Genomic DNA, 14,349 nt, shown 5'->3' on the forward strand with positions numbered 1-14,349 from the left:
CCAAGATTAAAAGAGAAGAACTAGATTACTTTTCCATCCAAAACAACTTTTAAAAACTAGGCAAACCAATGAAACAGTGGTTTTTATGATGTTGGAGTCAGGCAACAAAAGACAATGGGAACCAAATGAATAGTAAAAATCACACCAGCTTTCAGCCTGAGTTCCCAGGCTGCACAGCCAGGAGGGGCCACCCAGTCGAAGCCCAGAGGTCTCCCTGAGTGAAGACTGAGATGTGAGTCCAGGGAGATAAGGATTTGCTGAGCTGGATACTGGTGCTTTACTCGGCCAGTCATGTCCGACACTTTGTGACCCCATGGACTGTAGCCTGCCAGGCTCCTCTGTCCATGGGGATTCTCCAGGCAAGAATACTGGAGTGGGTTGCCATGCCCTCCTCCAGGGGATCTTCCCGACCCAGGGATCAAACCCAGGTCTCCCACATTGCAGACGGTTTCTTTACCATCTGAGCCACCAGAGTAAATGTGAGTATTTGAGGAAAGTATTTGCAGCCAGGGTAGGAACCACCCTAGGATTGAGCGAGGCAAATCCTCAGACCTCTGCCTAGCTGAGAACAGTGTCTGCTCTCAACAGGTAGTCTGGAAAACCTCATAGTTCCCATGGCATTGGGTAAAGTCTTAGAATGACTTTGCCTCAATAATGGGACAGGATTATTCTCAAACAGTACTCTGATAAGACCTATGCGTTTAAAAGGAAAAACTGAAAGGATCAGATTATTTCCAATTAACTGTCCCAGAGCAAAGCTCAAACACCCCTCAAGGGTTCATGGCCCACACTTTGAGAACTGCTAGATGATGAGACACTTCATAGTAAAAGTTTTAAATCCCCAGATTAAAGCAGACAATTTAAAAAGGTTTTGTAAGAAAGGAGGAAGTGGGGTTTTTCTCACGATCTGTGCCGTCCCCAGTGCTGCCTTCTGGGGGTGATGTCAGGAAGAAGAGGCGAAAGTACAGAACTTCAGGAGTCCCTGAGAACTTGGTTATTCAAACCTGTTTCTATTGATGGAGGGCCCTGACGATATCATGCATCTTTCCAGGAACTCAGGGCTGTATAAGCCAGATTGTGCTGTACCTGCTTCTATGATTCTGTGTTAAACTGCCTATTTTATGAGAAGGAGAGCAATCCTGAGTACTGTTGCTCCCAGCTGTGGGAGTCCATATCACTTTTGGTGGCTGTTGAAAGACACTTTCATCTCAAACAGAACCTTGGTCCTGTTGGATTGACCATAATCGCTTTTTACAATACAAACACTTGTTGAGAGTCCAAACACTTCCCTCGGTGCTCCATGTAAACCGTTGATATGGAGTTGATAATGCAAGCATGGAACTGTAGACCATGACTCCATGAATATCCGAAAGCAAAATCCTAAACAGTTGGATAAACCCAGCCTGTTTCCAAGATGGCTTCTGGCATCATCATAACTATTCTAATCACTGCAGCAAAGTATTATCTATTCATAGATGTGTTTGTGTCTCAAAAAAAATCCTGTTTTATATAACATCATAACAATTCAAACCCTTGCCAAACCATAGCTCTGACTCCATTTCCAGTTGCTCTTTCTCTTGAAATGTTCGTTATTATACTTAGGCCCCAAATTAGGATAAAATTTTAACTTCCCATTAAAATTTACTGATATAAAGGTCAGAGTAGGATATACTGTGGAGAAGGCAATGGCACCCCACTCCAGTACTCTTGCCTGGGAAATCCCATGGACGGAGGAGCCTGGTAGGCTGCAGTCCATGGGGTCGCTAAGAGTCGGACACAACTGAGCGACTTCACTTTCACTTTCCACTTTCATGCATTGGAGAAGGAAATGGCAACCCACTCCAGTGTTCTTGCCTGGAGAATCCCAGGGACGGGGGAGCCTGGTGGGCTGCCGTCTCTGGGGTCGCACAGAGTCGGACACAACTGACGCGACTTAGCAGCAGCAGCAGCATACTTATGTAACTCCTCCTTTACAACTACTCATGTCCTGGGCAGGGAACAAGGTTGTTAACTAAGGATTCCCAGAACCTGAGTTCAGAGAATGACACCTACCTTGATTCCATTGCAGCAGAAACCAAGGATACAGTCATAGTATCACCTTCAAGGATGGAGCACTGACATTCGGCACCATTTCAAACTGGAGGAAATTTGACATTCTAACAAATTTCCAAATCCTCTTAAAGGAGCTTTCCTTTGACAACAAGCAAATACCAGTCTGTTCTGTCTGCGGGTGGAGTCACCGGGATGTGAGAAACCCGCCTGAAGAAGGCAGCACACTGTCCCATTGTGCTTGCCTTGTGCTCCTGCAGTGGTTTGGGGGAAGTGTCGGTGCTTATCTTCTCTCCAAAATGAGCTCTTTTGTATTTATAAATATAAGTGAGTCCTTTTGAATGTTGCACAGTGAAATCCTAGACCTTTATCTAAGAAGTTTAAAAAGCCACCCACAAATCCAGGGTCACTGAGATGCTTTCCACTGAACAAGGTGACTTTTGTTTTACATTGTTGCATGAGAAGGCTGATCTGGGAGGCACAGAGCCAAATAGCAAATAACTCCAAGCTCCTTCCTTTCTCCAGATTGCTTCCTTTCTTTGGTAGCTCTCCCTGCAGGGAGACAGTAAGGAGCTGGCTGTGTTAAGGACTTCTTTTGTAACAGACAGAGAGCCTACTGCTACTTTTTTATTTGTTGAGACCTAATGGGATACTCAGCTTAATTTGAAAGCCAAGATGAAGGCTCCACCTGTGGGAGTTCCCCTCTGTTAGTCACATTCAGACCTTTGAAGGAGCCCAACTGCCAGTGGCATGTGGCAGGTTTTACTCTTATCTTCTTCTTCTTTTTTTTTTAAACTGCATATGGCATACAAAAAAAAAATGAACTAAATCCTAAAAGTGTTTCTGTTAATAATTAAAATGAAGCAGCGATAATGCAAGGTTGTATGCTATTTTTAAAAAATTCCAACATTGGTAGACACAGTTACTTGAAAGTTTCAGATGTGGAACTTTGCCGTGCACTCACTGGAGTAGGCAGAGGAGAGTTAATTCTGCACAATTACAGAACTCCTAAGCAGCTCTCCTGTCCACGGGTCATGTAAAAGCTGCTGAACCTTCCTTGTCATCTAGTTAGTGAGAAGAGGCTAAAGCAAGCAGGAGTTCCCTGATAAGGGTTTTCTAGTTAACCAGCATTCTGAACCATTTGATTGAGAAAGTTGAAAAGAATTGTTTAGGTTCTCAGTCCTTTGTGTAAAACAATAGGAGCAGATACATTTCAAAATTCAGAAAGGCCCAGATTTAGAAGGGTAATAAAAGGCATGCACTTAGAGCGAGTTCCAGCGGAATCTGGGGCAGCACCCCACCATCAAACACATTAATATTTCCAAAGATATGAATATTCACAGAAAGGAATAAATTAGAAGCATTCCCTGTCAGCTCATAGGAAGTTTTGCCGCCAAATATGTTTGCTTAAGTTTGGTTTATACCTTTCGACTGTGGAGTTGCAAATACGGAGCTGTGGACATGTGTTGGAGTGACAGAAATACAGCAAAACAAGCCTGATTCAATCCTGGTTATGTTGAATAGAGCCAAATCACAGGGTTGACAGTTTATGGTCTTGTGTGTCTCTAACTGTTCTCTTTTCTGAACTTCTCTTTGCTTATTGGTCATATGGGGTAATATTTGCAGGCTTTTGTGAGGAAAGCTAATGTAATTTAATCACTAAACAGTGATTGGCAGATAGTGGCTCTTCAGTAAACGTTAGCTATTAAAATTTTGCTCTCCCCCCTTTTATGAGATAAAAACTTATTGATAACAGTTGTTGCAGTGCTAGTCTGTAAATAGGCTTCACGAATATGAATTGCCCTGATTTCAATGGAGAATTAAATGTCTAAATTTTAATATAAAAATTCATTTCTTAAATGACTAATACAACTTTAAAATTTGTTTATAGGATGGCTAAACCTTTCAATGATGAATAAATGTTTTGATTAATGTTATATTTAAATTTCTTGAATGCTTTGTTTTAATTGTGATTTGCCATATGAGGCCCCTTTTAAATTTTCTATCTAGAGACTCATCGTTTAGAAAAATAATTTGAAAAGTACCGTGTCGATGATGCTCATGCCGTCACAAAGGTATAACCAAGGTTTATAACTTAGTGTATTGGAAAAATGGCCTTGGGAGATAAGTCTTTTCCAATTTTACCTCCCAAAATTTTAAAAGAACTTTAATGGGCTTTTAGTGCAAAACAGTTTAAAGTGTATTTTGTAAAAGAAATAAACCCACAGACATAGAAAAGAAACTTGGTTGTTTATTTACCAAAGTTTGTTTGGTAAACTTATGGTTACCAAAGAGGGAAGCAGAGGAGGGATAAATGTAGGAGTTTGGGATTAACATATCCCGAGTACCATATAAAATAGATAACCAATGAGGACCTACGGTATGGCACAGTGAACTCAGTGTTTTGTAATAACCTATAGGGGAAAGGAACCTAAAAAAGTATCTGTGTGCGTAATTGAATCACTTTGTTATACACATGAAACTAACACAGTGTTGTAAAACGAGGTGGTTTTTTCCAAGGCATCTTTTGTAAAGTAGACCTTTACTTTTAAATTCATAAGGCCTCCTTTTTTTAAAAGGGGAAGAACAAAAGCAGAAGGATTTCAAGAGAAGAAAGAGGTTAGCTACTTGATGGGCATGTGCCCTACAGGACTTACTAGCATTGAAGTGAGCAGAGTGGATCTGCATGTATTTATATGCATTGTATCGCCTGCCTTCACAGCTGAACTATCAGCAGAAAGTAGGCATCATGTACTGCAAAGCTGGACAGAGCACGGAAGAAGAGATGTACAACAATGAATCAGCCGGCCCAGCCTTTGAGGAATTCCTCCAGCTGTTGGGAGAACGTGTTCGGCTCAAAGGATTTGAGAAGTATCGCGCGCAGCTGGACACCAAAAGTAAGAAATACTTATACCCTCCTACCAGGCTTGTTGTCCTCCTGCTGTGTTGATGTTCGCCTGCTAAGTTACCCTTAAAACAACACTGCCACTACGTGTAGAATACCGCTGGTGATGGGGGAGAGGAAGCCAGTCTCGGAGCATGTGGCTTTAAGACAATTGAAGACCATAATCAAAGCATTTAGGATTGGAGTGTAAAAAAAAAGTAGTGTTATCAGAAGTGTGGGAGGTAGGAAGCAATGGATGGAGATCGTGCAGAATTCCTCCTGGATAGTGTTACATATGCTTCACTGTATTTAGCTGAACGTTAGAGTGACTAAAAACTCCTGCAACTTACCAACCATCTGATTGTAAGCCCCAGAAGTCTTGACTTTCATTAACTCATTTCATAATCCTTGTCCATATCTGTGTAGTCAGCCATTGTAGGGTTTTCTTAATCACTTTCATATTTTACTGTCTTGAGATATTTTTGTTCATTTTCTGTTTTTACTGTTCATAGTCTAACTTAGTCGCCAAGCAAACAGGCTTCTTAGCGTTGGTATTACTTTGGTTCATGAAATGTGTTGATTAAAATCACACTGGTGCAGCAGTCTGTTTATCTACAGCTCGTGAACATAGAGGTTTGTCCATTCCCTTTTCCCAGGTGGTTAATAAAAGAGTTAGGTTCTCAAGTATCTAGAGTATGTTGACTTCTGCTGTGTGTCTGTGTAGAAGCAAATTTAAAATTTTATCTCAATATCCATCCATAGACACCTGTGACCTGTTTTTCTTTGAGAGGGTCTTTGGATTAGCACATCTGTATTGCAGTCTATAGTAATCACTCTGATTTTCTGTACAGGAAATTAAATAAGGAGTCAAGTCATGAAAACAGAAAAGCATTCATAAACTCCACTGCAGGGAAGAATTTCCTGTTGCCATGGTTTTGCTGTTGCCAACTTGGAAACGACATGCAAGAGAGCCTATGAAAAACCATAAATAGCCTAGACTCTTAAATATTATTTTAATGTTCCATACTCTGCTTGCGACTGCAGAAAATATTAAATCTCAGTATGCCCTTAAATTCTTTTTATCAACGTATTCTGACATTTACTCTGTAATTCATTCACATTGTCCCAGTTTGTTGTGTTATGTAAATTATAATTACCGCAAAGGGCTATTAAAAGGGTCTGGGAAGAAAATGTAATAAGAGCCTTGATTCTATCAATGAATGGTCAGAATCGGAGTTGGTAAGATTATTTATCATTTCCTGGTCCTTCACTATCACTATGATTTTGCTCAAACTCATGTCCATTGAGTCCATTTATTTGTGTATTTACACGTTCCTAGCCATCTCTTGATGAAAGGACAATATGAGAAATGCAGATAGCAGGGCCATTCCTAAGCAATGTGGCATCATGTAAGGCAGTGGAATAAGCAGAATAAGCACTTTGCACATTTTGCCCCAATATCCCAATAAGTGCAAAGACCTTGATTAGTAAACTGCCTCTGGTGGCACATTTTACAGTTACGCAATACATTAGTCAAGGACAGGTGCCTTCTCACTGAGTTACTCTCCTTTATGGCTCCTTGTAACCTTCTGAGGCATAGCTCCTGAAAAGGAGGGTTCACAGGTTCCTTTTCTGTGCTTTCAGAGGCTCATTTCCTGAAGTCACTGAAAAGTAGGAAAGTGTTTCCACTCTAAAGCTTGAAGAAGACAGTATGCATATTTCTCTCTCTTACTCCCAGCTGAGAAGGACTATTAGCATCATCACTTAAAGGGGTATTAAACAATAATAGACCAAAAGACATAGGGATCAACCAGCCCCTGCAAACCCCAGCAGCCTTCTGCTGGCCATGACACACCCAGAGATGAGACTGTTTGGTGTGCTGTGAGATGATCTTACCACCTCTTACCTAATCTTAAATTGTGTTAAACTCTTTCAATATAATGCTTAAAAAGAGAAGACGCTTTCCAGAACATGTGTTCCTAAAGGATCGCTCCCTCTCTGTGTGACAGTGTAGCTGTCACTTGGATCTGTGGATTTGTAGTCTTAATCAAATTCAAACATTATTTGCCAAGCTCATTTTATTTTTCTGCACCTCATCTTCTGAATCTCCAATTAGACATATATTAAGTCACTTACCGGTTGTGATTTAATTTGTAACATTTCCCCCTTCCCTGCCCCCCATGCTTATATTTGGGAAATTCCTGTTAATATTTTCAAGTTCACTGTGTTTTCTTTTCTTCCACCGTCTCTTAATCTGCTGTTAGTCAATCTAGTGACATTTTTATTTCAGATGCTGTGATTTTCAAGTCCAGAAGTTGCATTTGGGTTTTCTCTTTTTTCTTTTCTTTTCTCCATCCCCCTCCCCCTACCTCCGCCGCTTTTTTTTTTTTTTTTTCATGAGTAATCTTATATTTTCCATATTCTTCTCATTAGGTTCATGTCCTTTAAAGCCTTGAATGTATTTATAATAGCTGTTTCAAACTATTTGCATGCTAGTTCCATCATCTCTGTCATTTGGGGTCTCCTTTTAACAGTTTCTCATGCTTTTTAGTTAATTTTATTTCTTCATATGTCTGGTTATTTTTGATTGGATACTGGACATTGTGAATGTTTGATCATTGAGGATCTGGATTTTGTCCTCTTCTTTAAACAGTGTTGTTTTATTATTGGTAGGCAATTAAGTTAGTTACAGAACAGTTTGATCTTTATGAATTTGTTCTTATGCTTTTTTAAAGCATAGTTTTTTAAAAAAAGAGTAGTTTTTGTTGTTGTTGTTCAGTCACTAAGTTGTGTCTGACTCTTGAGAACACACCAGGCTTCCTGGTCCTTCACTATCTCCTGGAGTTTGCTCAAACTCATGTTCATTGAGTGAGATACGTCCTCCAACCATCTCATCCTCTACCACCCCCTTCTCCTTTTGTCGTCATCTTTCTTGGCATCAGGGTCTTTTCCAGTCAGTCAGCTCTTCACATCAGGTGAGAGGTGAATATTCAGGCTCTTTAGTTCCTCTTCACTTTCTGCCATTAGAGTGGTATCGTGTGCATATCTGAGATTGTTGATATTTCTCCCAGTAGTCTTGACTCCAGTTCGTGAGTAGTCTATACTCTGGCTAATTTACTGCTCTTACTAAGGCATGACTTTTCTTGCATCTGAATACCAGCATATTCAGCCAAGTATCTCTACTATGGCTAGTCAGAACTTCAGTGTCTTCCAGCCCTGTGTGAACTGTGAGAATTGTTTGGCTGACAATTCTCTGGTAGTTATTTCCCCAATAGTTTCTCTTTTCTTTCTTTTTTTGAAATTGAGGTATAATTGACATACAACATTATATTGGTTTCGGGTGTACAACATAATGACTCAAGTGTTTTTGTATATTCCAAAATGGTCATCATAATAAGTCTAGTTATATATCACCATACCTATTTTTTTTTTCTTGTGATGAAAACTTTTAAGATCTACTCTCTTAGCAACTTTTAGCTATTCTGTATAGTGTTATTAACTACAGCCAGCATGATGCACCCTGATGTTTTTTCTTTCCCTGGCTTTTGGAACCGCGCTCTGTGCTTGTGCAGCTTAATATTCAGTCCAAGACTCAAGGGGACCCCTGTGCAGATATCTGAGCCTCTTTCACTGTGTAGTTTCCTCCTCTTCAGTATTGTGCCCAGCAAATATCAGCCACAACTCAGCCTTCCAGACCTCCAGCATACTTTGGCTTCTCTCTTCAAATCCCTACTCTGTGTGATTGTTTTGAAAGTACCTTCGGGTAGAAAGCTGGGTAGGATCATAAGGCTCATCTCCTTTGATACTTCTTCCTCCAAGATCACTATCCAGTGCTGCCTATTGTAAGATATCTTGAGGGGAAAAAAGTTGTTTCAGATATTTTGTTTATTTTTCTATTTATTTACAATAGGAGAGCAGGTCCTATACCAAGTGCTGTCATGGCCAGAAGCAAAGTCCTAGATACTTTCTATATGTCATCTCAGTGCATCTCCACAAACTCTGCTGGATTCCAGTCATCCCCCTTTTACAGACTAGGCTTCTTCAGATTAACTAGGGTGCCCAAGGTTAAGTATTAAGGGGGGAGACCATATCCTAGTGTTATGGTTAATGATGTATTCAGAGAAAGCATAAATGTAGAATTAAGTACAGTGAAGCCCAGAGCTGTGCTTTGCGGCTGTGTCATCCCCTCTCTTGAGCCCTTGGGCTAAAATTACTCAAGCGATCTAATGAGATAGCTCCACTTGTCACTATTCAGAGTTTAGTGCTTTGGAGAAAGAAAGAGGCTTAGGAAAGGAAGGTTTGGTTAAACTGTTGAACCATTTCTTCTTCTTCCCAATTTTCTGTACAGAGTCCCAATTTCCCATTTCATAACTAAGGACTTCCAGCAAACAAGCTACAGTTGTGTCAGGGGTTGGAACAGTTCTGCAGTGAAAAATCTTTCCAGAGTGAATTTTTTTCTCCTTTTTTGTTTCCTTATTTGGATGGCATAACCTCTAGATAATTGCCATCCCCTCCCACTACAGTAAGTACTAAAATAAGCTTCCCACCAAGCAGTTTGTTATTTGAAAGCTGGAGACCACCCTCATTTTAAGTTGTGTGTGTGGATTATTATTTGGGAAATTATTTCCTGAATAAGGTGCGTTTGTCAAGTCAGCATGCAGGAGACTTAGAAACTCTTGAAAAGCATTCCTTCAGAGCTCTGCCTTGAATCATTTGCCACAGTTTTTAGAGAATTCATGTTGCTTCCCCCATTTTTCAGCAGTGTTATAATGATCACTGAGTTTCAGGGTCTTAGAATAGATGTAAGACTTTTCATGAAGAAAATAAATCCTGTATTTCGGATATTTAACCTTTGATAAATAAAAGAATAAAACTAGCATTATTTAAACGCTTTGCACATTTAAAGGACCGTGTGGAGTTGTAGAGACTGATGAATGAAGAAAAGTTTTTTCACCTTCTTAACTTTGAACTGTATTATAGTATCAGGTTTTTCTCTTGAGTGTTTCTGAGATGCAGTTGGCCAAGAAATTGAAATGCTCTGTTTAAGGCAGCTATACTTTTTATTTCAACTGCATAAAATTCTAAATTCCAATCAGCATGTTTCTTAAGCATCTTTTATGGGCTACTATCATAGACATTGTTTCACTCAATCCTCACAACAGTGAGAATGTTGAGGGGCAGAGAAGTAAAGTGACTTGTCTCTGATTATTTAGCAAATGATGCTGGCTGCTGCTGCTACTGCTAAGTCGCTTCAGTCGTGTCCGACTCTGTGCGACCCCATAGACGGCAGCCCACCAGATTTCCCCCGCCCCTGGGATTCTCCAGGCAAGAATAATGGAGTGGGTTGCCATTTCTTTCTCCAATGCATGAAAGTGAAAAGTGAAAGTGAAGTCGCTCAGTCGTGCCCGACTCTTAGCGACCCCATGGACTGCAGCCTCCCAGGCTCCTCTGTCCATGGATTTTTCCAGGCAAGAGTACTGGAGTGGGGTGCCATTGCCTTCTCCAGTGATGCTGGAGACGTTGGAATTCATATCGTCTTACTTCCAAGTTGGAATCCAGATAATTGCAGGTATTTTGCAAAGTGCTCTGTGTGTAGAAAACAGACTGATTCCTTCGGTACGCACCCCACATCATTGCTTATCCTTTTCTCACAGTGTGTTAGTGGTTTTAAGAAGCCTTCGATTCCAGGCATGTACACATGCACTTTCCTTGAATTAACACAGTGTGAATTCTCCTGTCACGGCAAAGGGTGGTGTTACAGACTATTCCCATCCTCAGTGAAGCCACCTCCTGATGATGGTTAAAGATGCACTGAAGAAAATCCAAGTAAATATGGTAGATACCAGAGCAGATGGGATTCTTGCTTTTCCAAATACTTCGTTAGTGAGTAGATGTAGTAATACTGAAGGGCAGATGCGTGTCTCATCTTAAATGCATGCCAGTGTTCCAGGTGTCAACACTTGTTCCTGACTGTGTTCCTTCCAAGCATTGACCTCTGCATCCCCAAACCCTGAGGCGATCTCACGTACTAGGGAGAGCTGGAGTCTTTAAATGGATGGTCCTTAGCAGCCGGTTGATGATTATTCTATTGGTATTTCAAACTATGGATGATAATCCGTCCCACTACCTGTCTGGGATTTCGTCTTGTGCATTTTATGTGTTCTACAATGGTGAGGACCTTCACAAACTGAGCTTAAGCTTTCTTCATTCTGTTGACTTTCTTAGCCTGCCTGCGTTTAGTTCATGAGATTGATTTTCTCCTTGTAGTCGTAAATATTTTAAAACTAGGAACTTGCACAAAATCAGATTCCTTAGGCTTGTTTTCCTTTATCTAGCTTTTCTCAACTCAAACAAATCTGTTGGTGACCAGGAAGTGATTATGTAAAAGTCGAATTACTTTTTCCTGACTCAGATTTGTACACATCCACCTTTATCATCCAAGTTTTATCCCCCTTAAAGCAAAAGACTTTCACCAAGAGAAGTCAAGAATGAATATGACATTAACCATATCTGAAACTGCTTCTACAAACTTATTAACCTATACATACCATCTTTAAATAGAAGTGCCTATTGTAAGATATTCTCACTTATCTACACCTTTTCAAAGCAGCTGAAAGGAATATTCTTATCATTCCTCAATTACTCAGTGCCTTCTTATCATCTAGTTTGAATATTAGAAATTTTACTTTCTATGACTTAGTGTAGAGGGCTGACCTTATTAGCGGATACACACCACCCACTAGTAGTATACTTTGGAGGCCAATCACCTGATTATCAAGATGACCTATAAGATGCCTGAATTTATTTTTTAATTTTTAAAGCTCCATACACATATGAAGGAGCGTTATCTTCTTTTTATCCCTCTTCTATAAGCATATTTTCCCTTTAGAAATTACTCAGTACATATTCTTTTCAACCAGAGGAAAAAAGATTTTTGTCGCAATGATCATCTTCTGTGATTTTCTTTCCTTTTCATTCTGTTTAATTCCAATGCCTTATTCTTCAGAGAATATAACAAACCTTCATTTTCCATTTTCTCCGATAAAGTTTAGCAATGCTGTTGTATACATAGTAATTTCAGGATTTTGGAATTCCTTTCTTCTCAGAGAAGAAAATTTCATTGTTTTGACCCCAGTTTCATCACTAAGAGTTTTAAAACGGCTTCCAAACTGTTTAAAATTATCAGCAAGGCTGGCATTTTCAAAGGTCCCCAGAAGAAGACTGGTCATATAGCATCTGTTGTATAAAATGCAGCAAGTGTAGAAGAGAGAGAAAGGACAATAAATATAAAACAAATTATCTTCAGGGTCATCTTCACTCTTCTTTCATGACAGTAATGCCTTTAGAATTAGAAAGACATATAAAACAAAATGTAATAAAAAATCTTTTTTAGTTCATTAATTTTGCTTAAAATTGACTTGAGACACACATAAGTACTCATCAGGTTGACACATTGACTTGAAAGTTGTAAAATGTGCCTATCAGTTCTGGAGCTATTTATATCAAGAGTCTTTAACAGTGGATACCTTCTTCATACTCAAGACCTGTCTTAAGTTGGTCAGTGATTTATTGTAGTGAATTTGTAGTTTTTTGTGGTAGTGATCATTAACATTTACAAGATATATTTCTTGGGGAGTTACATTTTGGTGCTTATTTTTGCAGTTTTTCAAAAGTAATCCTTGCTTTATTCTACATTTATCTTGATTTTACAACTGTTGGCATTTTATGCCCTCTTCAAAATTAAGATCCTCTAAGAAGCTCAAGGTTGAAACTCAGGGCTCTCGAATATCTTAGCAAATCTCTGCAAACTGCTGTTATGGTCTATTCTTGGAACAGTGCCTAAGGGCGGTACAGCTACTGCGTTAAAGTCCCCTAAGGGTATTTATTAAAATAGATCATTCTGCCCAGCCCCACACCTACAGAGCAGTGTTTCTGGGCATGGGGGATGGGAAGCTGCCTTTTAAGCAGCACCCCAGGTGACTCCAGGTACACTCCAGTTTGAGAAGTGCTGCTTTATGGTACATGCCAGAGGCTTTGACTTGCTGCATCATTCTCTAAAATGCTCCTCAACAATGTGGTTGATGGAGGATTGAGTTTCCCCAGAATGAATGCACTTCCGTTCATTTTGCCTGTTAAGTCCAGGTGCTTTATGGCTAAAGAGACTTCCCTTTAACTGGACAGTTAGTAATTCTCTTTGGTTTCCAAGTGTTTACAGATGCATTGATTTGACAAAAGTCAAGGAGGTCAAGGTTGTTTTGTTTTTGTTTTTATAAGGAAAGTGAGCGCAGACACACGCAGTCTTAAACTATTAGACCTCGCTATAATACCTTTGTTACTCAGTGTTACAATCTTGTTAAGTTTCCATCTATTTGTTAAGAGCAAAACAATGGTTCTCCTGCTTGAGTCAAAAGTATTGGAAAAGAGATCCTGAACTTGAAGTTTGTGGGCAGAATTCAGGGGTCTGTGAACTCGGGTGAGAAATAATTTTACATTTATTTTCACTGATCTCTAGTTGAAATTTAGCATTACCTTCAATTATGAATCTAGGCAACAAATCACAGCAGTATAGGCTCCACCTGTGATTTGACTCAAGCTACTGCTTATGCATTTCACTAGGTCAAAATTATAGTATTTATTAGACCTACTGGTAAAACTTTTCACAGAAATCTTATGCTATTACATCATTTTAAAATTATTTTGATAGCAATATTTTCTAATCCATTGATTTCTGTTGAAATTTATGTATTTTGTCTTTGTTGTTGTTGTTTAGTTGCTAAGTTGTGTCCAACTCTTTTGTGACCCTATTGACAGCAGACCACCAGGCTCCTCTGTCCATGGAGTTTTGCAGGCAAGAATATTGGGGTGTGTCGCCATTTCCTTCTCCAGGGAATCTTTCCCACCCAGGCATCGAACCCATGTCTGCTGCATTGGCAGACAGATTCTTTACCACTGAGCCCACCTGGGAAGCCCATATTTTATTATACCTATGCATTTACAAATATTTTTCTAAGAAGGAATCTATAGGCCTCACTAGACCGCCAAAGGGGGATCAGGTATAAAAGACGGGTAAAAACTCCTATACCAGATCTTCTTGTCTAGGATCTTTTCATCCTAAATCATTTTCTGTCCCCAGCCCCCTTTTGAGATGTCTCTCTTAAATGAGCTGTTTTTTCCTATTCTTAGAATTGCCTCTCTCTTTTTTTTTTTTAACTGTAGCTGACTCCACTGGAACCCATTCTCTGTACACAACATACAAAGACTATGAGATCATGTTCCATGTTTCTACCATGCTGCCGTACACACCTAACAACAAGCAACAGGTAAGAGATCCTTGTGTTTTCTGTGTTTTTTTCACCCTTGTTTCATTTCCCCCAGAAGCCAAAGTGGCAAGTTTGTAAAATCTCAAACCAGAATTT

General features: G+C 39.7%; 1 protein-coding gene across 10 annotated transcripts in view; it reads left to right on the forward strand.

The window, feature by feature from the left end:
• The window catches only part of SIPA1L1 (signal induced proliferation associated 1 like 1), a 520,426-nt gene that overhangs the window by 419,779 nt on the left and 86,298 nt on the right, over positions 1-14,349 (forward strand). For all 10 annotated transcript variants that reach the window (XM_027552312.1, XM_027552311.1, XM_027552318.1 and 7 more), the window contains 2 exons: positions 4,772-4,946; positions 14,150-14,253. In XM_027552312.1, the coding sequence (XP_027408113.1) occupies positions 4,772-4,946; positions 14,150-14,253 (279 nt within the window). The remainder of the gene's footprint in view (positions 1-4,771; positions 4,947-14,149; positions 14,254-14,349) is intronic.

Source organism: Bos indicus x Bos taurus, chromosome 10 (genome assembly GCF_003369695.1).
Source record: "Bos indicus x Bos taurus breed Angus x Brahman F1 hybrid chromosome 10, Bos_hybrid_MaternalHap_v2.0, whole genome shotgun sequence".
NCBI lineage: Eukaryota > Metazoa > Chordata > Mammalia > Artiodactyla > Bovidae > Bos > Bos indicus x Bos taurus.